The sequence below is a fragment of the Phascolarctos cinereus genome, unplaced genomic scaffold (assembly GCF_003287225.1).
Source record: "Phascolarctos cinereus isolate Bilbo 61053 unplaced genomic scaffold, phaCin_HiC Scaffold_1;HRSCAF=81, whole genome shotgun sequence".
Classification (NCBI taxonomy): domain Eukaryota; kingdom Metazoa; phylum Chordata; class Mammalia; order Diprotodontia; family Phascolarctidae; genus Phascolarctos; species Phascolarctos cinereus.
In genome coordinates this window covers 152,369,002-152,395,499 of record NW_027555514.1, presented here as the reverse complement: position 1 = coordinate 152,395,499, position 26,498 = coordinate 152,369,002, and the positions used below count along the sequence as shown (strand labels likewise).

General features: G+C 35.1%; 1 protein-coding gene across 7 annotated transcripts in view; it reads left to right on the top strand.

Moving 5' to 3' along the window:
* The window catches only part of CACNA2D1 (calcium voltage-gated channel auxiliary subunit alpha2delta 1), a 665,577-nt gene that overhangs the window by 106,158 nt on the left and 532,921 nt on the right, over positions 1-26,498 (top strand). For all 7 annotated transcript variants that reach the window (XM_020984466.2, XM_020984468.2, XM_020984467.2 and 4 more), the window contains exon 2: positions 9,635-9,716. In XM_020984466.2, the coding sequence (XP_020840125.1) occupies positions 9,635-9,716 (82 nt within the window). The remainder of the gene's footprint in view (positions 1-9,634; positions 9,717-26,498) is intronic.

Here is a 26,498-nt window from a genome sequence, read left to right as displayed (position 1 = left end):
GACAGGATAGCTTTCTTCAAGTATTTGAAGGACTTCCAGGAGCAATTGGACTTGTTCTCTTTGGCCCCAGAGGGAAGAATAAATAGCGATAGGAAGAAATTCCCAAAGGGAAATTGAGGCTCAATGACAGGACAAACTTACAATTAGACTTCTCTAAATTGGAATGGATTGCCGTAGGAGTAAGTTCTTTTTCATTAGGTATCTTCAGTCAGAGGCAGGATGACCATTTTGTAGTAGGGATTATTTGTTTTTTTTTTTAAATAATCCTTGGAGAAGATGACTTCTGAGATTCCTTCCAACTTTAAAAATTTTATGCTTCTGTGATTTCTTGAAAGCCAATTGTGTGTTAATTTCAAAACAGTATATGATAGAGAAAATAAGCATTTGCTCATAAAATTTGAGGTTTCAAACTAACTTCTCTAGGCACACTATATCAGCACTTAGGATAACTAGCATCAGTTACCCTAAAAAGCATCATCTCTTTTTTGTAGATAGTTAAACCCAGAAATTAGACTTTTCTTTGCTGTGGATAACAGAGAGAAATAAGCATATTTGCCAGTGTTACACTCTTTGAAGCTTTTTCTATAAATATTATCTATCAGATTAATAGCATATATATTAATTAAAATGCTAATTTATTTTAGTGGCATTGTAAGTAGGAAGCCTAGTTTGGAGTCAGGAAGACTTGAGTTCAAGTTCTGCTTCTAACAACTCATTATCTATGCTTCCATTGGTAAGGTATTTAATTTCTCAGTGCCCACAGGCAGTTCTCTAAAACCAAAGTCATAGACAAACTTCTGGGGTTCTTTGGTGGAGTAGAATTTTATGCTAGGAGATATCTAAAAGGAAGCAGTCAAAGGGCCAGATTCATAAACCAAATATTTAATACCTTTATCACCGTCATTTAAGGTTTAATAACAACATATCTAAATATTCATTTTTTATGGCTGTGACCACTAGACCTTTTAATTATCTTCCATCTGTTCTAAGTCTGTCTCCAATTTTATCAGAATGAAGAATAACAAATTTCAATGTGTGCAAAGCCAAGGAGTTATTAGAGTATGATGGTGATGAAGAAGGGACAGGATTAACCAAAACACGTTGTATTGTAGCAACTCTCTTTGCTATACTTAGATTTAGAGTTGTTTGAGTCATCAACTGTTCAGAACCATGCCTGAAGATCTCCTAATATACTTTCTATACCAGACTGTATTGAATAACATAAGGATTCAAAAGCAAGAAGTTGTTTAATTAAAATAGAATAGCAAAGCATGTAACAAGGAATTTAATTAATGTTTTCTGTACCCACATACCAATGGCTACCATTTCACCTGCCTCCAAGTAAATGCTAATCAACTTTATATTTAAACCCTATGTGGCCCAAACATACATGGAAAAGCACTGTTGAAATCACTATGTTGAAACATCATTCCAAAGTTTTTCTGCCTATCAGTTTCCCCTCCAGTTTCATTGAATGGGGGCAGGGGGAGGGAGGTTTTATGACTGTTGAAAGCTCTTGATAAAAGGCATGTAACCATTTTTATGGTCCCAAGAATACATGGTATGGTCAACAACAGTTCCTCTCTGTCAAAATGGCTTTAGTTTGTTCAGTTCTCTTCATTACCACTGGCTGTGTTCCTTCCATATAGTTCTCACATCTTTCCATGTGAAACTCTCATGGTGCCTTTTAAACATAACACAGAGCTTCCTCTCAAAACAAGAGGACTTATAAGGTGATGTCACCATGTTTTGGCTCTTTACACAGTCTTCTGTGATATATAGTCTAGAGAATTTCTTTTGTGTCATGAGACTTTTTTAACCCCCAAGCATTGGGAGACGTGGAATTTCAGGATGATATCACCGTATTCTGGAATTATGTAATCTGGAAAATTTCCCTCAATGGATGATACTTTTCCGTGCCCCAAGCATAGTGGGAAGTAGAGTTTTAACTGTTAGGTTATTGCTTAGATTGTTCTTCTCTCCATCCCAAAATAAGGTCATAAAAGAAGGAAAACATCTTTTTTTTTTACTAAAAAATCCTTTTTTTGTTTAATAAAATGTTCACAGCGGAGATGGCTTTTATATTCCCCCTTTATATCACCTCCAAAAAAATGAACTCCATTTAGATCTTTCCAGGTTTCTCTGTTAAGTATACAACATAAACCTTCATCAGTTACCATATAGGATAGTTACAGGTAATAAGCCAAAATCACACTATATATTGAGGTACAAATAATATCTATTTTATTGTTTCATGAAGCAGACTAGACATGCAAAGACATAAAATGGAACGTAAAACAGTTCCAAAATTTAGGCAAAATATGTAGGTCACATGAAATATATTATTAGTTGTCACATGTAGCAATAAAAGCACGTATTGAGGTTACATAAAGAGTATATCCAATCAATGGACATTTTTCTCTCTACTCTTTAATCCCCTCTCTCTTCTTAGTCCCCAATTCTTTCCTCCCTCACAGTTTCCCCAACCTGCTAAACTGAAAGGCTTTGTATCCCTGCAGAGTCTGATAACAGGAAGCAGTCACAGAATACCTTTGTCATCTGAAGATGTAATGGGGACAGGCTAACAGGGACTCAGTCCTTCAAGAATTCTAGCTGCGCTATTTAAGTTTCCTAAAAGTGGAAGCTGTTAAAGTGCTGCACTCAACATGCCAGCAAATTTGGAAAACTCAGCAGTGGCCACAGGATTGGGAAAGATTAGTTTGTGTTGTAGTCCTAAAGAAGGGCAATGCCAAGGAATGCAAGCAGTTGCATTCATTTCACATACCAGTAAGGTTGTGCTTAAGATTCTGCAGGTTAAGCTTCAGCAATATGTGAACTGAGAATTACCAGAGGAGCAGGCTGGTTTTTGAAGAGACAGAAGAACTAGAGACTAAATTGCCAGCATTCACAAGACTATGGAGAAAGCAAGGGAGTTCCAGGAAAAAAAAAAACCAACAACAACCAAAAAACCAAAAACAAGCCATCTGCTTCTGTTTCATTGACTACACCAAAGCCTTTGACTATGTGGATCACAACAAAATGCGGCAAGTCTCAAAGGGATGGGAGTACCCGATCATCTTAATTGTCTCCACGTGGGCCAAGAAGCAATAGTTAGAACTGAACATAGTGCAATTGCTTGATTTAAGTTTGGAAAAGGATTATGACAATGCTGTATAGTGTCACCTTATTTACTTATATGCAGAGTATATCATGCAAAATGCCAAGCTAGATGAATCTAAAGCTGGAATTAAGGCTGCCAGGAGAAATATCAGCAATCTCAGATATGTGGATGATACTACTCTGATGGCAGAAAGTGAAGAGGAATTAAGAAACCTCTTGATAAGGGTCAAAGTGGAGAGTATAAAAGCTGGCTTCAAGGTTAATATTAAAAAACCTAAGATCCTTGCAACTGGTCCCGTCACTTCTTGGCAAATGGAGAAAAATGGAAGCAGTGTTAGATTTTATACTCTTGGGCTCAAAGATTGCTGCAGAAAGTGACTGCAGCCTTGAAATGAAAAAAAAAAATACTTGCTCCTTGAAAGTAAAACTATGGCAAATCTGGATAGCATACTGAAAAAAGAAGAGACATCACCTTGCCGACAAAGGTTTTCTGAGAGCCACAGAATTGATACTTTCAAATTATGGTGCTGGATAGGACATTTGAGAATCTCTTGGACAGCAAAGAAATTAAATCACTCAATACTTAAAGAAATTAAGTCATGCTGCTCACTAGAAGATCAAATACTGAAGCTGAAGCTTGAATACTTTGACCACATAATGAGAACTCATTGGAAAAGACCCTGATGTTGGGAAAAATTGAAGGCAAAAGGAAAAGGGGATTACAGAAGGTGAGATGAGTACATAGTGTCATAGAAATAAGGAACATGAACTTGGACAGACTTCAGGAGATAGTGGAGAATAGAAGGTCCCGGCATGCCAGGGTTCATGAGGTCATGAAAAGTTTGACACAACAAAACAACAACAACCTTCAAGAATGAGCAATGTATTGTGCCTGCTACAGACAGAGGCTTGGTAAGCCTGATTCTGTGTATTTTCAGTGAAGGGCCTTGCCCATGACCTCTATTTCAGATCATGAACAAAGACACCTATTTCTCTATCTCTGTCTTGTTTATTCTTCACTGATACTAAGTTCTTTGTTCAAAGGTCAGTAATACATGTATTCTGTATTTCTTTCAGTCTTCTTCCATACAATATCTATGGGTCAGACATATGAACTATACAAGAATCTGTGATTATGTATGTCATAAGCTAAGAGCTCCTTCAGATATTTGCTGAGGTCTTCTATCTCATAAAGAAAAAATTTTCCTGAAACTTCTCAAGGAAAGGCCAGCAGTCAATGAGGGAGATCATGTTTGCAGACCTCTGGTGACAATAATTTACTCACCTCGTAAGAGTACTTGCTTACTGATATCCCCACATAAAAGAACATTTCTCCTATTGAACAAGATGTGGGGAAAGGAGAACAGACATTTATTAAGTACCTACTATGTGCTATGTGCCACGCTAAACACTTTACAAATATCTCATTTAATCCTCACAACAACGCTGGGCATTAGGTGATATCCCCATTTTACATGGCAGGAAACTGAGGCAGAGATATTAAGTAACTTGCCCAGGGTCACACAGAGAGTGAGTGTCTGAGGCTGGATTTGAACTCGGGTCTTCCTGACTCCAGATGTAACACCTAGTGCCAAGAATCATGAAAAATGGAATGTGCAACTATGTCTTCTTTATCAACAAAATGGCCTACTGTATTTTCATTTATGAAACTGGAAAGGAAAACAATGGCCATATTCCAAGAGCATGTGTTGTCTTCACATTTTTGTTTGCATATATATGTAGTATATATTATATGTAACTATAATTTAGATGTGCTAATTAATATATAGAGACATAGATATATTTATAGGTTGTTGTAAATTCTAACTTATCTTCATTGTTTACTGCATAGCTAGTGTAACTTTGGAGACCTAGTGAAGAATTCAGGATAGTCTATGGATAATTCAGAATAAAGAAAGATTCCAAAGCAAGAAAGTACTTTTTTTTCTTGATAATTGACTCTTTCTTTCACACAAGTCACAGCTTTGGCATTTGAGATATAAAGATTTCTATTGTAGTCATGGTTTTTAAGAGCTCTTGCTTTTACAACAAGACTTGTGTATGAAAACAAGACTTGTGTGTGACTTGTGTATAAAAGTTGAAATCTTGGAGGGTTGGTATTGTCCAGCAGTTATGTTTCTAAAGGCTACCATTCTCAGTGAAGAAAACCAATATTTACTTCAGTGTACATCAGTCTCCTATGAGAAATGGCTTTCAAGGAATGAGAAATAGTGAGCAAATTGAAGTTTCCCTTTGTTAATCAAAGATGCCAGGAATGCAAACTGCTCAGTGAGAAGTTATTGATAGGTGATATTGAGTTTTTAGGATGTTAGAGATCAGCCTCATTGTTCTCAAACCTCCCTGTAAAGATATGGGTGATTTGAACATGCTTTATCAAAAAACCAAAATTTTTTATTCTCTTTAAAAGTCTCAATGCACATAAATATCTATAAATAGGTAGTCTGTATTATGTACAGTATATGTATACTAGGCATAATTATGTGCCTTTGATATGTAAGGTATTGTGCTATGTGCTGGGAACATAAAGATGAAGCCAAAATGGCCTCTGCCCTTTAGGCTCCCAAGTATTTACACTCAAAAGGGACTATGGGTATGGGGGTGGCGGTGGGGATATGGGAACATAACATGTGCACAAGTAAATATGAAGTATATACAAGATAATATAAAATAATTTCAGGAGGGGGATAATAGTAATATGTGTGTGTATTTGCCTTTTTAGGAGGCATTACATGAAATATTTTGGGAATAGTTGTAAAATCAATATCATTCTCTATCATCTTTTAATATTTGAAAGATAACCTTAGAATTCATGTAAATTTTTTTAAAAAATAGAAATAAGGCTTATGCACACATTTTTAAAATTCCCCTAGGAAATTTTTTGGTGAAGGATTATGATTGTATATGAAAAGCTTTTAGAGTAAAATCATCACATATAATTTAAAGCCCTATGAGACTGTTTAAGAATTTATGCAAGTTTTTTACATAGATTCAGTAGGTCTTAAAATGTGGTCCACAGTGGCCCTAAAACCCATCTTATTTAAAATAGCTTCTCTGTCAGCAGGATCTCAATTTTTGAGGCCTATGTTGACCATATTTTATCCATATATGTGGTTGTATGCATAAAAATTATGCATTCAAATAAAATAAAATAAAATTATGGAATGTTAGAACTAAAGGTATCTAATATAGTCAAAACCAAAATATTTTACAGAATAGAGGAAATTAAGGTCCAGAGGGGTAAAATAACTTGTGCCTAAGGTCACATACCTTAATTGTGGCAGAGTAGTCTTGAGTTTACATCACGTGATGTTCTTTCTTCTGTGATTATTCTGTATTTCTGAATGAAGGTTAGAGCTAGTATGGATCTTTGAGCTCATATGATCCCCATCACTCTACTTTACAATGTGTTTGCTACCTTATTTTGTAATTCTATTTCCTTTTTTTCCAAGGAAATTTTTGACAAAGGGGCCAGAAGGAGACTGAATTGTTTTTCAGGCAAAATAGTGACACTTCGGTAGTGATAGTGTGCTTACTTAGATATAGATGTAATGTTCTGGTTATGTCATTTATTGATTAGTTTTGCATTGTTATTCATCCTTCATTTTTGAGGAGGACCAATGATATTATGGAGTGATGTTTTGACTTGAGCATGAATTGGATTTAAGTGAGGCAGAGCTGCACAAAGTTATCAGCCTCACTCTTTTTTCCGGAGTCATTGAAGTTCATCGGCAAGACAGCAGTTGAGATGACTGTCAATTGATTAGGTTTTGCACTGACCAAAGTTTAGATCTGAATCAAATTTATTTCTGTACAAGCCTATTCAGCCTTTTGATTTTCCAACTAAATGGATTTGAAAAATTCTCCCTTCCTTTATGGTCCTGGGAACTCCATAGGAGCTAATCAACCCGAGAGTAACCTTGAGTAAATATATTGGAGAGACAAGCTCTCATGTCTGTGTCTTTCAAGCATGCTGCATGATTGATTGGTACTGCTTATGAATATGAGGTAATGGGTACACAGGAACCTGGTCCCTTTATCAATCTAACTTGAGATTACTCCAGCTCTGTTTCCAGCTGTTACATTTCATAAATTTATGAGTTTTATTAATTTTTGTGAAAAATAGACAAAATTACTTTTCCTATAAAAAAAGTATGCTAGGCATATAGGTTAATACTTATAACATGGTTGAGATTAAATATACAAATCATCATGAATACCACTGAATACAGTTGTAATCTATTTAAAGAATTATGAATATCTTTCAATTTAATTCTTCTAACTTGCTCACTTCACTTTCCTTTTTTCATAACCTTTCAATCCTGCCATGTTCTTAACTTTGGTTTCTTTGATTTTCACCTCCTTTTCTCCTAATATATTTGCGTATCATTTTCACTGAAATCATCATATTCCTTTTCCATATTTTGTAAATTCATCTCCCAAGTTTGACTTTTTTTTTAGCTTTTGCTAATTCAAATACTTGTGCTTATTTTCAGACATTTCATCTCTTTTTGAATTTCACTTGTGTACTCGGTATATCATTTAACTCTTATCTCTTGCCATTTAATTTTTTTTCATACGGTAATTTCTTAAGTGAATTAATTTCTCCAGAAATTCTTTTTCCTGATTTTTTTCCACTTGAAACTCTTACCTAATTTAAGAGAAGAGCAGTAGTCCCTCTATAATCTACATTTGTTTATTCATGTGTGAATTATCCACTATACATAGTTAATCCCAGAATCATTTTCCTTGCCATTTGTTATCTTGCCACATACTGGCTACTATGTACTTGAGAGTGGAAGTAATTTTTAGCCATAATCTCATAAAACAAAAGGAAAGAAATTTCAGTCTACTATTGATAGAAAAATATAAAATTCATTTCAAATTCAGCAAAACTATACTGCATTGTGAAAAGAAAATAAACACGTGAATCTATCATTCCATATATCTGAATGGAAAAACTATTCATTGAGTCACTGTCACCACCAACGGCCGTATGAATTGTTGCTAATTTTCTCAAGTAGGTAAAGTTTCAAGAGGACAATAATAGTCTGTGCTACTGGGAAATTAATTTCTGTCTATTGTTGTATATTTTTCTTAAGTGTAGAGGTATTATAAGTGCAACACTAAAACATCTCACATATATAATAATTATAGACATGTAACCATATGATAGTAATAATTATAGCAATACTTTATATTTTTGGTAATATTTAATTTATGTTCAAAGAAGTTTCACATAGTATATTTTATCATTGACTTCTCATGAAGGAGATATCATTCCCATCTTAGAGATGAATGGTCTGGAAGTTCAGCAAGGTTAGAAAAGACAGACTTGGATGAGATTATACTACCCTTCCATAAAAGAGCAATGATTGGGACTTGGGTCTTTGGACTCCTAGAATTTTATCATCTAGGAGGCCTATGTGAAAGTCCATTAAGTACAGCTTAAGATGCCTACTAGATCTGTTGCTTTTAAATTTAAGCTGAATGAGAATGAATGGCTATTTGATAAATTCTGTGCAATGCTGAAAACACTGTGGACTCTTAATAAATATGAAGCAGTCAACGTTTTCTGTTTGTCTGTTTGTTTTTCCTGTATGTCTCAGAATCAATAGATATAAGTTCTACAGCTCCTATCACCATTCATATTTTCCATGTAACCATCACCAAATTGCTCAAATAGTCTTAGTTTCTCATCTGGAAAATTAAGAGAGAAGGAAAGAAACATATATTGAATGCCTACTATGTGCCAGGCACTATGCTAAGCACATTACACATCTATTATCTCATTGGATCCTCATAATAACCCTGTGAAGAGGATACAATTATTATCACCATTTGACAGTTGAAGAAGCTGAGGTGGACAGAGGTCTGACTTGCCTAGGGTCACATAGCTAGTAAGTGTCTGAGTTAGGAGTGGGGAACCTGTAGCCTCGAGGCCACCTGTGCAGCCCTTTGACTGAATCCAAACTTCACAGAACAAATCCTTTTAATAAAATGATTTGTTCTGCAACTTGTACTCACAAAGCCTCACTTGAGGACCTAGAGGGCCATATGTGGCCTCGAGGCCACAGGTTCCCCACTCCTGATCTGAGGTCAGATTTGAACTTGAGTCTTCCCAACTTCCAGACCCAATGCTCTATCCACTGGGTTGGATCGTATGATCTCTTAAGATCCCTGTCTACCTCCAAAATCCTACAGTTCTATCATTCTAAGCTATTCCCAGACCTCATTGATTCTGAGCTATATCTGAATCTTCACAGGATTACCTGCAAACAAACAAACATATATTTATGTAATTAGAGGGGAGGGTGAAGGAAGCAAAGAAGGAAAAGAGACTCTATTGAAAACAGATTCCTTTCCATATCCAGGGGACTTCAGGATCAATCTGTGACATAGGTATAAACTGTCAGCTTCTGTTTGTGTTTGTGATCTTCATAGTCAATTGCCATTGATCTGATGGGACATCCTTTCTTTTTTCTCATCTCTGCAGCATCAAGTCCTGGGTGGATAAGATGCAAGATGAACTCGTCACACTGGCAAGGACAGCAAGTGGAGTGACTCAACTCCGAGATGTAAGTTACAATCAAAAGACAGTTGTTCTGACACATGAGTGAGTTCTGTGGCATCTAAAGTCTAATGTTTAGGCAGCTTTTGTTTTCTGCTATAGTACTTGCTTATATTTTTAGATGTAAGTTGTGAGTGAGGAGGAAGATGTAGGAAGAATAATAGAAAGGTAGGAAGGACCTACATTATGAAGGGCTTAAAAGCCAAACAGAGGATGTTATTTTTGATCCTGGAGGTAACAGAGCCACTGGAATTTATGGACTGAAAATAGGAGGAGGGTCACATGGTCAGACCAATTTGATTTAGGATTTATATGTCTTATTATTATAACTTCACAGTAACATAGTTCCTCAGAAGTATGAAGAATAAGGAAGACAAATTTTGGAAAGAATCTATTAGAAATTAATTCATACATGCAAACTAATATAATTGCATTTAAAGGAGTCATGTTGAGTGATAATAATTGTATTTTCTGATGTTGTCTGTCTTATATTTTAGTATCTCAAGATGCACTTTTCAAATAATTTTTCAGTGATTTGTCAGAATTAATAAAAATGTATTGATCTATACCCTGAAACCTTTCTTTTCTGAGAATATGATTAGATAAAAAAGTGACATGCTATATAAATGAATGTCTGTATATGGTAATACAAAGTACATACGCGCACACGCCCCATGAAACATTATTCAGCAAGTGTTAGAATAAAGATTTAAGATGGTCTTACAAAGTCTACCTTAAAACTCTTGACAAACTTTTACAACAAGCAGAGGATGAGACATTGGAAAGGAAAATTTTTCCCAAAAAACTATAAGTACATGGCAAAAAAATGTCAAGCAGCAAGGGAATTATAGTAACTGTAAGAAGGAACAAGTATAATTATTTTTTCTAGAAAATATGAAAGAGTGAAATACAACGTGCAAGGAATTTGGTCAGCTTTGAAAAGGTCAGTTTAAACTCATGAAGACTAAATATCAAAAGCACAGAATTTCTAGTGAACTAGGTGGTCTTATATATGTATATATACACACACACACATATATATATACACATATATATATACACATATATACATACACACACATATACACACACATATATATATATACACACATATATGCACACGCACTATATATACACACATATATATAAATATATATACATATATATGTATATATATACACATATATGTATATATACGTATATATGTATATGTATGTGTGTGTATATATATGTGTATATATATGTATGTATGTATGTATGTAATGATCCTTGACTGAGTCAAATGCATGCAAAAATTTGAAAATCATTTTTATGGGTGGCTCAATAAGCAGGTGAATGTGTAATTGTCACTGGATCAAATTCACATATTTTAGAGTGGATAAGTCATTGCTGTCCATAAAGACAAAATTGGAAAAGCTGGAATGCCAATTCAGTGAATAAACATTTTCAGAAAGAATGTATGAATCAAACTTGCAATCTGGACAGAGATTACAGAGAACAGGTATAAAATATTTCTCAGACAAATTACCTTAGCAATAAGCAAAACAGAAATGTTTGTTGTCATATTTGTAGACCCAAATGGAGAGCCAAGCGGGTGGGGAAATGCAGAGAGAAATCTGGAGATCAGTGGCAAGAAGAACAAAGGATGCATCTAGTTACATACGTGGAATTATGATTGTGATTAGCTTCTATTTGCTTCTGTCTGTGTTAGGGCATGGCAGGAATCTCTGATTGTCAAATACGGATGACTGAGCAGTTTGAAGCATCGTTTTGAGAGAAAAGACAGAAATATTATTGGAAATATATTGACTTGTTCAGGAGTGCCCACTAATTGAGTTTTTAGCACAGTGTACAGGTGGAGGCAGTCAGTCAATAAGCATTTATTAAGTGCCTACTGGGTACCATGTACTATGCTAGTGCCAGGAATTCAAAAAGATGCAAAAGATTTTCTTTGTCTTCAAAGAGCTCACAATCTAATGAGAGAACAACAAGCAACCAGATGTATACCAACAAGCTATATGCAAGATAAATAGGAAATAATGAAGAGCAAAGGCACTTGGAATTAAGATGGTTGGGATAGGCTTCCTGTAAAACAGAAATGTCAGACACAGCCTGCTATATTCGCAAGTGTGTCCCTAACCAGATTAAAATGCTTTATGAAGGGCAGACCAGACAACATTAGCCTCATTTCCTTTTAATTTTTAAAATTAATGTTTTATTGATGCTTTGTGGTTTTTTATATCATAACCATTTCTAAATGTAACTTCCCTGTTCTTTTTCACTTCTTCCATGAATATCCCCTTGAAACAAACAAAATTCTTTTTTGGGGGGAAGGGAGATAAGGGGCAGGGAAGGGGGAGGCAATCAGAGGTAAGTGACTTGCTCAGGATCACAAAGCTAAGTAAGGGTCTGAGGTCACATTTGAACTCAGCTTTTCCTGAGTCGGAGCCAGTGCTCTACCTACTGCACCACCTAGCTGCCCCAACAAACAAAATTCTTTTGCAACAAAATCAAGCAAGACACAAAGCCAGTTCTGACAGTGTTGTGAGACTTTTTATAACTATAGTTCCTTAGCTCAACAAAAAAGCAACTTTCCTTATTTTCTCTGTTTCTTTGAATTCACAGTTTGTTCAGTTATTCCACCAATTAATAGAGATTAACTGCCTTCAGATTTCAAACAAAAGTTCTATTATGAATATTTTGTTGTACATATGTAAATATCATTTCTGCCTTTGACTATCTTGGGGGTATATAGCCAGCATTAGGATCTCTGGACAAAAGAGTATGGAGAATTTAGTGACTTTTCTCACATAATTTTCCCCACAAAATTATCAGGGTTTTTTGTTCTATTATTTTTGAATTTTTCTAAAATTATTAAATGAATTTATAGCACCCCCAATAGTACATTAGTGTCTGTCTTCTTGTAGCCAGCCTCTCTAGCATTAACTCTTTTTTCTTTAATCATCTTCCAATATCCTGAGTGTAAATTACAATTTATACTTCACTCTGTTGTTACTAATGATTTGGAGTTATCTTTTGTAGTGTTGTTGATATTTTATAATTCTTTTGGAAGCCACTTATCTCCTTTGTTATGTATATATTGGCGAAATAGGTCTTGGTCTTATATATGTGTATTATTCTTTATATCTTAGTTATCAGCCTTTTATCAAATATATTTGACATAAAGATATCTTTTTTCCAGAAATTATTCTTGTTTGACAGGGTCAAGAGATTAGTAGATCTGAGCAATATTGTAGATGTGTATACTTAGGTTACAATAGATTACTCATGCCATTCTTGGGGGTCATGATTCACAATACAGTTAAGTCAACTTGGAACTGGTTGAGTGTCTGGAATCAAAGTGTGTTAATGTCTTAATATCCAATGAAGGAGATTTTAAGTGTCAGAAGGATCTGTCCTTGATCTTCTGTCATTCAACAACTTCAGTAATGAGTTCGATAAAACAATAGAAGATATTTTGTCAAATATATGGATGACACAAGGTTGAGAAGTGTAGCTAACATTTTAGGTGATGTGTCATATTGAAAGGTCTCAGTATATAATGATGAGCTGAATCTAACAGGATGAAATTTGATAGAGATGAATTTAAAGGCCTATATTCTGGGTTCCCAAAATTTACCTTAGTGTTGGATTGAGATAGATATAGATAGACAGCAATGCCTGTGAAACAATTTGGGAGTTTCAGTGGACTGCCAGTTCAATATATTTGAACAGTGTGACATTGCAGTCCAAAATAAATTATGCTTTCCTAGGCTGCATTGAGGTTATCATTCAAAATGCAGAGAATAATAATTCTACTGTGCTAGGTGGATAGAGTGCCAGGCTTGGAGTCAGGAGGTCCTGAGTTCAAATGTAGCCTCTGACACTTACTAGTTATGTGACCATGGACAAGCCACTTAACCTTGTTCGCCTCAGCTTCCTCATATGTAAAATAATCTGGGAAAGGAAATGGCAAAGTATCCTATTATCTTTGCCTGGAAAACCTTGACTGAGGTCACGAAGAGTCAGACACAACTGAAATAACTGAACAACAACTTCTGTATTCAGGTCAGACCACACTTGGAGCATTGTGTTTTGTTTCCGGGTGCCAGATTTAGGAAGGACACTGACAAATTAGAGCATTTGGAGAAAAGAGGATGAGGAGATTCAGTACATTGAACATTCCCTCTTCCCCAGGTTCAGTGATGTTGTAAGAGGGGAACATTAAGGGGTAAAGTTTGGCCTCTGAGGTCCAGCCTAACTTAGTTTTTGTAATTCTTTGATTCTGTCATAAGCTTTAGTTTCGTAAGGCTAATTGTTATTCATGAAGCAGTTTATCTGTTCCAGGTTTCTTCTGTAATAATTATAGGAATTTACTCCCAGTTAAGGTAAGGAAGTCTGTGGCGTTTTGGTTATTGTTGGGTGTGGGAGCTGTGCCACTTTTTTTAAAGGGAATTTGGCCTAAAAGGAAGAAACATGCCTGGAAGGAAGGAGGACAGGAACTGAGGGAAGGAACAGAAGTCTCAGCCAAAAGACTTCAGAAATATGATTAGCCTAGAGGGTTAGGCAGAGATTTGTGAAACATCCTCTAAACCAGGAGAATAGCCAGAAAAACGCCATGCAAGGAGTAACCCAAGGAGTCAGCCTTATGACAGTTTGTCTCATGAATAATCTTTGTCAGGGGCATCCCCTTATAGGGGTAGTAACATGATGTATTTTTGTGACATTCAACTGATACCGTGTCACTTTGGGCAAGGGCAATTTTGGCTCAAATTAAGGGTTTTGATTTGCTGAGATATAGATATTATAGTCCACCATATCCTTTTATATAGTGGCCTAAACTCTTTTTTCAATCATAATACCTAACATTTATCTAGTACTTCAAAGTTTACAAAGTGCTTTACATATATTAGCTCATTTTATGCTCATAGTAACCCTGGGAAATAAGTGCTATTATTATCATCCTGATTTTACAAATGTGGAAACTGAGGTAAATAAACTCAAGATCACATCGCTAGTCAGTGTTTGAAGCTGTTTTTGACCTCAGGACTTCCTGGCTCCAGGCCCACCTGTATGCTAAAACTCTATTGAGGTTAGCTGAAATATTGTCATCCTATTATTACATTCAGTGAAAAATATTTAGAGAAAGACAAATGTCCTGCCTGTATTAATTACCCAGTGTGGCAATTGTTGTAGGTCACGTGCCTTGGATGAGTGGGGAAAACTGGACCCAGAGTCTTGTCTCTTCTTTCCAGACTTCTTTTCATACTTTATAAACCATCCAAAGCTTTTGAGATTCAGTGGTTCTCTTCTATAGGAGCTACCACTTCTCAAGATCTTACCTTGGTGTAGATAGATGGCGCTTTTTTTTTTTAAACTGGAGATGTGCTTTCACTGGGATTCCTTCTACAAATGTAGATCAGCACTTTCTCTGCAACTTAGTCTTGGAGAACTGCCTGACTCCCATGTTAATATAATATACATCAGAAGAGAGGCTCAATTCCTGTATGTCCTGACTAGCTCTTTTTCCATTATTCCACAAAGCCTCTAGATATATTATATTCACCACTAAACCATTCTGTCCTATCAGCTTGCTTTTTTTTTTATTGTTGGTACAAATGTCTGCATAGTTACCTAAACTTCAAGTTTTTGAGCCAAACTTATACTTTTGTTCAGTTGTGTCTGATTCTTTGCAACCCTCATATGGGGTTTTCTTGGCAAAGATGCTGAAGTGGTTTGCCATTTCTTTCTTCAGCCCATTTTACAGATGACAAATTGAGGCAAACAATGTTAAGTGGCTTGCCCAGAGTCACGCAGCTAGTAAATATCTGAGGCTGGATTTGAACTCAGGAAGATAAGTCTTCCTGACTTCAGGGCCAGCACTGTGTCACCTAGCTGGCCCAAACTCACACTATGACCACCCTTTCTCAAGCTTTAACTTGTCACTTACTTGAACTTTTGTCATAGCTTCCTACCTGGTCACCCTGCCTCTGTTCTCTTATCTCTCCAATCCTTCCCTCAGATAGCAAAAATGTCCTTAAGTTACAGTTTCCTGTGTAAAATCTTCATCAGTTCCCCTCTGTCTGTAGGATGAAACAATTATTTTTTTTAGCTTAATTTTTTAAGGCTTTTCACAATCTGCCTTAAAGGCATGAGGAGGTAATGGAAAGAGCTGGCTTAGGAACTAGACAACCTTGACTTCCGGAAAAGTAAACACTTAAAAGTTTAAGTAAGCTCTGCCATATGCTCTAGATACTGACTTAGACAAGTATGTGGTCTTCTGTGGTCTTTAGTTTTCTAATCTGTGAAATGAATCAGTTGGAATAGAAAATCTCAGAAGTTCCTTTCACCTCTAAATGCTGTGTATGTGTATGTGCATATATGTAAATGTATATATGTGTCTATGCATATATGTATATGTTTATGTATTCATATATACACATATAAACATATAGTCACATGTATTTACTATAAATTATAAATGTGATATAATATGAGCATTATTATATACAATATATCATATGTTACATATAGAAACATGAATATTGTTATAAATAGATTTACTTTCCATCTTTATTTCATATCACTCCCTTCCTTTATTTTATATGCCAGCTAAGATGGACCACCAGCTATTTCTTGATTTTTGTCTGCATTTTCCTGCCTCTTCATTAGTGCAGACTATTTGCAATACTGGAAATGTTCCACGTGAGCTTGTTGAAGTTCTCTTTCTTAAAGGCTTATTTCAGGTGTAATCTCCTTTGTGAAGCCCTCTCTGGTGTCCTCAACTGAAAGTGTTTTTTATCCCCCAAAACTTTAAGTTTCCTTAGGTTGGATCTTTACTTTCCCTTATCACATTCTAACTTGTATCTGTTGGGCTTATTTGTGCGCATGTTACATTCTCCCACCCCCATTAAATTGCTGTGTAATTTTTATTTCTGTGATCTACCAGAATTCTAGCTGAATTGCTTGTTATGTAGTAGATACTTAAATGTTTATTGAATTGAAATAAATTTAATACAACGAGTAAGTGATAATAAACTAAGTAAATGAAATATTAAGAAATTAATACTTAAATATTGCAATAATGCAAATAAAATACTAAATCTCATGCAGTTAAATTATGAGAAATAATAGCATTTGAAGCTAGTTGTATCTAAGATATAAGAAGTATTTGACTTGGCTACTTTTCTCTAATCAAGCCATTGTATACTTACATCTTAAATTCATAGGTTTCTCAGAAACCACAGCGAATTTGGCATCATTTTGTAGCATAGTAAGTGCTTAAAATAAATTCTTGTTGATTGATCTGACCCAACTCTGTTATAGCTGTTTGCCTGAGTTGGCTAATTTGCAAAAGTCTAGGTTGGCTCCTGAACCTTAGGTGTTCCTTCTTAAGCCATAGGTTGAAGGGCAGAAATTACCCAAGTGGGGTAGTGAATATTCGTAAAAGGCCAGTGTAGAAGACTAGTCTGTGCTCTAAACCATATCATACAATGAATTTCTGCATATAACAAATAGGTAAATTTCATGATCATTTTAATTAGAGGCCACACTAACCAAATTATAAAAACAAAAGAGTCTGTCACCAGTACTCATATCTTTCTTTTAGTGCCCCATACCTCAGAGGAACAGCTCTAATTACACAGACAGTCATACAGTATGACTACAGTAAATGTCCTCTTGGTACACCCTTCATAGTTTTGTTTTCTTAATGATGGCCCAGTGCCTTTTATCTTTCCCAAGCTTTCCATTTCATCAGAAATTTCTTCTGTTCTCTGCTCCTTCTAGGCTTTTCTAGATGACTAATAAAATCACTTTTGGTTATAGTGTTAGTTGCTGATAATATATTGTTTCCCTTTTCCCCAATAACATATTTTAAATTTTAATAAGATCTCCATTGTCTAAAAGTGGGTATTTCATTTTCATTGGCCAAATGGTGAAGAAGGTATTTTAATGCCTTATTGTTCATAACATGTAGATGGGTACCTAATAGTAGTAATAAAACCATACAGATTTAGAAGGTCTGCAAAACTGACAAAACTGGGGGGGAAGAACTATTGCATTATGCTTTTTTTCCAATTTGATTTTAGAAGGTCCAGCTAATAAAGAAAATTGACTCGCCATTGAGGAAGGGTAAATGACTGAGAAAAAAAATCAGCATTGAAGCCATCACTGATGAAACAAAGATGATGGCACATAATAATGGTCAGGTACAAATCAAGGGAGTTGCAAATACCCCAGGAGTACTAGGAAGCTGGAGGTCAAGATGGAGCAATGAATCAAAGCTGGACAGGCAGCTTGGGGAGTCCAAATAAACCCCATGTGTCAGTCATACATAAGGAGACTTTGTGGCAAAGTTTATCTCTGACAGGAAGCCTCATATACCTTTTGAACCAATGACTGACTTTACAGGTTATATAGTTAACTCCAAGTTTGATGTTCCAAAAGCTGTTGTAGTGTAGCAATAAATCACGTCTGAAATAGCCTAATTCTTGTGAATTGCTAGAATCAGTATTTTAGAGTTGGCAGGAACTATTCCAGCCGCCTCATTTTATGGATAAGAAAGCTAAGCCCTACAGAATTTAATGTGACTTGTCCAGCATTACACAGATAGTTTTTGATGTAGATCAGGGGAAGAGAATATACTTTTAGGTTCGTGTGTGTGTGTGTGTGTGTGTGTGTGTGTGTGTATATGTGTGTGTAATATGGATTATATACAATTGGGATTACTTCGTATAATAAATAATATTGTTCTTCATTTGAATAGGAATTCTACATATCGAGAAAAATGATTATTTCTCTCCTATATTGATTAATTATATATAATATAATATATTTATATTATATAATATATATTATATAATATATATTATATAATAATTATTGAATCAGCACTAAGCTTTTTCTCTTTTCTTTCCTCATTTAGAAATCAACCCCTGTAGGTTATTCAAGGCAGCCTTTGAAGTGCAGGCCTCATAATGAGATGAAATCCTGGGTGAAACTGACCCAACTAGGAAATTCAGATTTATTCAAAAGGTAAAGAAAGTTTAGTTTAGGTGAATTGATGGAGTCTGGCCCATTGTGTTTTACTCAGATTGGGTAAATGTGTATTCCCCTTTTGTCTAGATTACCCAAGGCAGAGTTTTGGGTATAGATAAGTCTCTTTGACCAAGAGTCACATCCTCCACCCCAGCCAGACCTTCATTAGAATAAGCCCACCTCTCATAACATTCATTCTCTCATTACTTGTTAACCAGTCAGAATTGATTGCTACTCTCAGAAATTTCCATTCCTCTAAGGGCATATAGATGTTGAGTGGGTTCCATGAAGGATCTTTGGTGTTTGAGAGTGTCACTGACCCCCTTCAATAATTGTTGCCAGCATGATTAATAAAATCATTACTTACACAGAAACTATCTTTTTAACTTTTTATATGTCACCCTATCAAATAATGATTTCTAAGTAGAAAAGTTAAATAATGGAAATTGCATTAATAGTAAATAAAAAAGATTGTGTTACCATTTGAATAATGTTGCTTTAAAATATTGAAAACACAAATACAAGATTTTGTGAATTTTCTTTGATACCTTTTTAGTTCCCTGTAATACCTTTCTCATTTTGTTTGACGTTTCTAGAAGTTTTTGTTTCCTGTATTTTGAAAAGGTGAAACTAGGTGCAAGGTTGCTACCTTTGATGATACTATTGCCATTTCAATGAAAGCTATAAATAAGTTAAAGCCTTGTCAATAATTATGCAGATTCAATTCATGAAAATTTCATAGTTTGATTCATATTGTTTTCTAACAAGAACCACAGGGGAAAAGTCCAAGATGAGTCACTTGGAAAGAACAATTTAAAGTCTTGATCCTTGGTATTGTACAGAGAAATATTTTTGTACATATTCATTTAATATATTATTGTGCATGCATTGGGAAGACAAACCCTTACAATTTTTTTCTTGTTGATTCCTTGAATTGTAGAAAACAAGGTGAAAGTTTAAAAATGTTTTCACAGGGAAATTAAGATTTCAAGGACAAATTTTTACAGTGTATACATACATATATATGTATGTGTGTGTATATACACACACATATATGTAAAAACACTTATGCCATTATATAATACACATACACACACACACACACACACACACACACACACACACACATATATATATGTATATAATGGCATAAGTATTTTGATGAACTTATGGTATCAGTTGATTCTAAGATCTTTAAGGAAATGTCTGTTTCTTTTTTTGTCTTTGTATCCATGGATAGCTATCATGGTACCTGCACCCAGTAGGTACTTAATTGCTCATGGGATTACTAAATGAAAATGAACTCCAATCCTGAAACAAAAGAATTAATAGTACCTTCAGTATTCCATTTAATTCAATTACAAAAATGACCTAGAAGATGTAATGCTGGATTTGATATCAGCAAATCCTGAGTTAGAATCCTGCCTTATAAAATGTGTTATTATCCTGGGCAGTAACTTAAGGTTTCTCAGCCTATTTCATAGCACCTACTTTACTGTTAACATACATCTAACTTTACTGTTAATGATTACAATCTCAGTGTTTTTATGAGGATCAAATGATTTTATTATGTGTGTATATATACATTTCTTTGCAAGTAGGGGAAGGGATACATGGAATAATATAAAGACATAATAAACAATAAATAACTGTGGTAACTTATAGATAGATCGATCAAGAGAATTATTCCATATTACAAATATTTTTTTAAAAGGGGGAAAAGTAATTAAGCAAAAGAAAAAAAAACCCAAATACAATACAACACATTAGCCATGTCTAAGAACATATTAAATATTCAACACCCATTGTCTTCCACCTTTGCTGTGAAGAGAGAGGTGAGTTTTCTCAACTCTCCTCCAGGGGCAAGTTTGCTAATTTTAATTGAAGAGTTTTTAGTTTCTTTTTTTATTTGTTTCCATTTACATTGTTTTAATCATTAGTTACACTGTTTCTCTTGTTCATTTTTGTAACTTTTAGAAAACATAATTTCAAATTGCTTTCCAGTTCAGAGCTCCATCAACAGTGTGTTGGTGTACCTGTCCTTCAGAAGCCCCTCAACATTATTTCCCTCTTTCGTCATCTTAGCTAACTTACCAGATGTAACTTCTGAGAGAAATGATTATTTTTCTCCTATATTAATAACCAATTATTGAGATTAAGATTTTCCCTTTTCTATTTCCTCTTTCAGAAATCAGACCCTTGTAAATTATTCAGGCAGCATCTGAAGGACATTGCTGATAGATGAGATTGCCCAAATCCTTTGGGTAAATGTTTTTTGATCTTAGTTAGGGCTACACCCAACTAGAAGATCTTACAAGGAAATCTAATCTAGGTAGAATTTTTAACCCACCGTCATTCTTTGTACACTGACTGGGTAGAGGATAGATCGTTTCTATAGATTCCCACCCCTAACCCCAAGCAGCAGTAGTAATCTAGCTGGGTCTTTCTTTCTCCATGAATGACATGATCGGAATCATGTACCCAACCCCTCATTAGGATAGCCCCACCTTCATTATAATATTCATTTTCTCATAATTGTTAACCGTTCAGAGTTGATTGCCACCTGTTGGGAATACCTACTCTTCCAAGGGAGACCTCCATGAGGGGTCTTTGGTTTATGACAAAAAGCCAAATGGCTACCTTTTTATTAATTATTTGTTAGCATAATTAATAAAATGATTAGTTACCCAGAAATTATGTCTCTCAGACTTTTCATACATCACACTTAAATCAGTCAATGAACATTTACTAAGCATATACTACATGCCAGGCACTATGCAAAGCACTTGAAACCTCAGAGGTATTTTTATTTGAATGTCTGTTAATATCAATAAGTGTTCCCTTTGATTGTTAATAATTTGTCATTCTGTGTGTGTGTGTGTGTGTGTGTGTGTGTGTGTGTGTGTGTGTGTTCATACTATTTGGCTATCCATTAAGGGATGATTATTGATGACTTGCTCTTGAAGTCAAGGTGGTTTTTTGTGATACCTGTTTACTTTTCCAGATATTTAATAAATATGTTCTGCAAAGCCCATACTAGAATTTTGTCCAAAAAAAAAAGAATGTCAGGTTCATTGGCTTATTGTGTGCATACTCAATTCTCTTCCTTTAATTTTTTTTTCTTTTTTCTTTTTTACCCTCCTGGGTTACCTCTCCCATTCTCCATATTTAGAAGTTCTATCTGCCTGTTATTTCGAAACCTGAGTTCATAGGCACTGTCTCAACTTAAGAAATTTATTAATAGGCTAGAATCACAAATGCCCTTTTGTGCTAGAAAGGAGATTACAGTTGATTTAGGCTAGCCTCATTTTACAGATGGGTAAACTGAGACCCTGAGAGGGAACGTGGTTTGTTCAACATGACACAGTTATTAAGTTGGGTAGCTGCTGTCTCCCTATTTGAGCATTTTTTTCCCTTTTACCAGATTGCTTTTAATTTTGATTTTCCAATTAAAGTAAGTACAGAATAAGCCTGACCTTAGAGAAGATAATATGAAAATTTGCCCACCCTTGCTTTTTTGTAGAGCTGGCAAAGAATGGGTGGGGAACATTGAGCATAGTGTCTGACATTTCTGATATGTTGATTATTTTTCTGAAACATTTTTTCTTTTATTTAATTATTTCTTTTTGGGAGGAGGAGTCCATGTACATTGGGAAATGTAGGTATATAAAAACAAAAATATCAAAAACTTAATTTTAAAAAATCTAATCTTGAAACTTCAAAAATGAAGGTCTACATCACCAAAAAAGGGAAAAAAAAGGAAGACAAATAAAATCCCGCTTTTTAAAAGGCCTTGAAATAAAGACATGCAACATAAAAGGATGAACCAATTTATAGCATGAAAAAATCATTTCAGAATGTTTTCATATCTTAAATGTTGTAACTATTTCTCTAAAAGCCACTCTAAGAAAAAGAGACATTCTTAAAGTGCTGAGCAGAGAAAGGCCAGGGAGAATAATATAATAACGTTTTCTGTCTATGGGGAATAACATGGATAAAATCTGTTATTGAAAATCCAGAATTTCATTTTTGAAGATTTGGCAGAATGAATGAGAGTTACTAATAATGCTGTGACCAAAATAGCACCCTGTGTAACAATCAACTCCATATATTTAGGACATTAAGGACAAATCTGTCTGCTTTTCCCCCTCAATTATGCTATGTAGTCCTTAAGACTGAAGAATGATATGATTTTCAAAAGTGAAACCAATTGAGGAAATTGAACCTAAGTAATTGAGGGACTTTGCTTTAAAAAGCCTGGTATAGAATCTCCTACAATATTATCGCCCTTTTGGGGTTTCTTTATAAATTTCTTATTAATAATTCGTTAACGTAATTAGCCTTATTCTCAGATCTTCTGAGTGTCTGTGGTTTACTCCCATAGAAAAGCCAGCTTGCTTTGGGTTGTCTATCTCACTTCTTCTGCTCCCTCCCTTCACTTTTCTGCGTTTCCGTGGTGGTTCCAAATAACTTACATGACACAAGGAACATTAAAAGCAGAAGATATGGTGCAGTGGAAAGGAAACTGGCCCCAGAATCAAATAATGTGGGTTCAAAACCCCTTTTATGACTACTATCTCTATGACCACGGACAAGTCATTTAACCTTCCTTAGCCTCAGTTTCCTCAAACAAGGAAATAAAAACTTCTCTCTCTCTTTTTTTTTTTTTCAGATGGCCTTTGAGGATCTGTCTACCTCAAGGTCTTTGTATACATAGAAATGTATTCATGGGAGGCTCAGGAGTGTAGTGGATATTGAGTGTTGCACTTCAAATCAGGAAGACCAGAAGACATGAAAGAGTATAAATACTGCCTCTGACACTAGCTTTGTGGTGCAGGAATGTCTTTTAAACTCTCTGTGCCTCAGTTTTGTCCCCTGATAAAGGAGGGAGTTAGGCTTAATGAAGGCTAATGTCCCTTTTAGGGCTACCTCTATGTTCTTATACCTCTATGTTCTTAATAACATGTTCTTTCCTTTAGTCCTTCATTCCTTTGCTCCTTCACTTCCTTCCCTTCCTTCCTTCTACCCATCTGTCAGTCTAACATGATGTTATATATACAGTGTTACAAACCTGTGAATGCTGTTCTCCTCCTCACACATACACCTTTGCAAAGTATTAGGGAAGTGTCTCTTAATATCTTGTCTCTGGAGACAAGAACGTACTTCATATATTTACAATATTTATTTTTAATTTGTTTTGTTGTTATTTTTATTTATATTTCTATTGTTGCAATTATTATGAATCTTATTTTTCTTATTCTGCTTCCTTTGCATCAATGTAAGTCTACCCATGCTGCTCCATATTCATATTTGTTATTTCTTAAAACAGTAATATTCTATTATATTCACGTATCATAATTTGTTTAGCTGTTCCCACAGATCAACCTTGTTTCTACTTCCTTGCCACCACAAAAAGTGCTGCTATGTGAGTGTGTGTGTATATGTGTGTATATGTGTGTGTATGGAGAGAGAGGCAGGCATATATGGAACCTTTATTTTTGTCACATATTGCCTGTTAACAGCATATCACGTGGTCAGCAGGTTTGTGAGAAGATTAATTTTTGAACTGACCGTTGGTAATTTTCCTCATTGGTCCACAAGGACTTTCCTTGTGGCTACTAGATGTTTATTCCTGATGGCTTCTGGGACCAAGGAACTTGTGTCCTTTATTAGCAGCACCTTCAAGACCTGAAACTTGATAGACACACAGATCTCTCCAGATTCTCTTCCAGTCCTCTCTAGTCTTCTCTATCTGAGCAGGACTCAGGCTTTTTTCTGTCTTAATCCCTTCACTCTATCTATTAACACTCAGATTCTTATTTGGTATTTTACATGCAACCTATAACCTAGAGTCCCAAGCTCTGAACTTATCTAGGACTGAGTCTGATCTGCAGGATGGCCCAAAATTGAATTCTTTGGCTCATGTTTCTATACCAAGTGTACTCTGGAAAAACCTAAGAAAATTGTGCTGTTTTGTCTCCATAGATGAGAGTGAAAGGGCACTTCATATCTTATACAAGCATTAAAGGTAATGCATTTATTAAGTATAGGACAGCCTTTATTTCAGCCCATTGATGATGCACAAAACTTAAGGGAGTTTTTATATACGCGCACGTGTGGACACACATGTACACACACATGTAATATTTATAATTGTTGTTTTTGTTTGTCCTTTGTTCTCTTTGACAACTATGAAATCAGGAAGATGAGGTCATGACTAGCAAATGAATTGGATTTAAGTTAGAGAAGGCTATGCAAGGTCACTAGCCTCACTTTCTCCTCTAAAGCCATCTGAGTCCAGTGGCAAGATGTAGATCAGGACAACCGGAGATGGCCATGCAATATTTATAATATAGAGATGTAATAAATATATACACATATGTGTATATGTATGTATGTGAATATACAAGTGTATATGAATACACACACACACACACACACACACACACACACACACACACACACACACACCACACTCCTTCACCCTAGTAGGAAATATGCTTGGAAACATCTTAATCAAGCAATACCCTTTCCCACTATTTGAATTACTCAAATAGTAGGTAACAAAGTTTGGTTTTTCTCCCATGTTATGTTTTTAGTTGCTCATTGTTACTTTTTCTTACACTAGAAGCTGTGTAAGTGAGCCTTTTCTCTAAGATGCCTACTGACCAGAAAATTCCCTTTGTATTGATGGACTCTTGGATCACTGTACCCAGAAAGGTCTCTCTATGGCTATTATTTGGTTGAGAATATGTCTGCCTCAATCATTACTTCTTTAGGAGCTCTTGGTACTCTATCATTAATGTCCATCTGCTGCCAACTCTTATGGTAGAAAAGTCTACTCTTGGGTCTCTGGTTTTTTGGACCTAAGAAGTAGGGAAAAAAAGGTAAGACAAGAGGTGGACAGGAACTTGGGGTTCAAAAATTCTCCTCATGTGCCATGTGGACATGAGCATTTACATTTTCCATTTTTCCACAATTTTTCCAATATTTTCTGGCCAGGGTCTAGGTAAAGTGGTAGTATGGAAACCTTTCCATACCCAAACCTACAGCTTGTTAAGTATCTTTGGAAGAAAAGTAGGAAAGGGAAAAAAAAAGACTGAGCAGGTCTGTTGAGTCAGCCAATTAATTCATTTAAATCAATGAAACCTGTTTTCTAGGAGAGATAAGTCCATACCTATAGAAGTGGGTGCAATAAAAAGTCTAAAATGCTTACTACCATACAAACTTATTATATTTGATCAGCTCCCTAGCACTTTAGAGGTCAGGTACTATTTTTTTTTTGTTTTAGATAGAATGTAATGGAATTTTCTATTTTAACTTCTCTCCTACCTTCCTTCTGATATCCTGAAATGTACTCCTGTGCCTCCTATATCACTTCTACCTCTAATAATGAAAACTCTAACAAAGAAACATTATGTTTTGTCAATAAAGATATTATTCTGTCCAACGAAGTTGATTTTTAATTTGAGATGGCATGTATAGCTATGTCATAGTTCAGCTTTTGATTTTTTAATGCAGCTTTTCATCTTCCAGTGTGTTAGGCTAGTAACAAAACAATATTACTTTTCTTTAAGATTATGAAAATTTAGTAAGATATGAAAACATTGCATGGAAGCTTTTTTAGAAGAGGAGATAATTATTACAGTCTTGTTGGAAAAAAATCCCATCACTACATTTTTCTATTTCATTTCATTAAATGAATGCCACTGTATTTTAGCGAGAGGTAAAGAAAGATATGAAAAGTGAC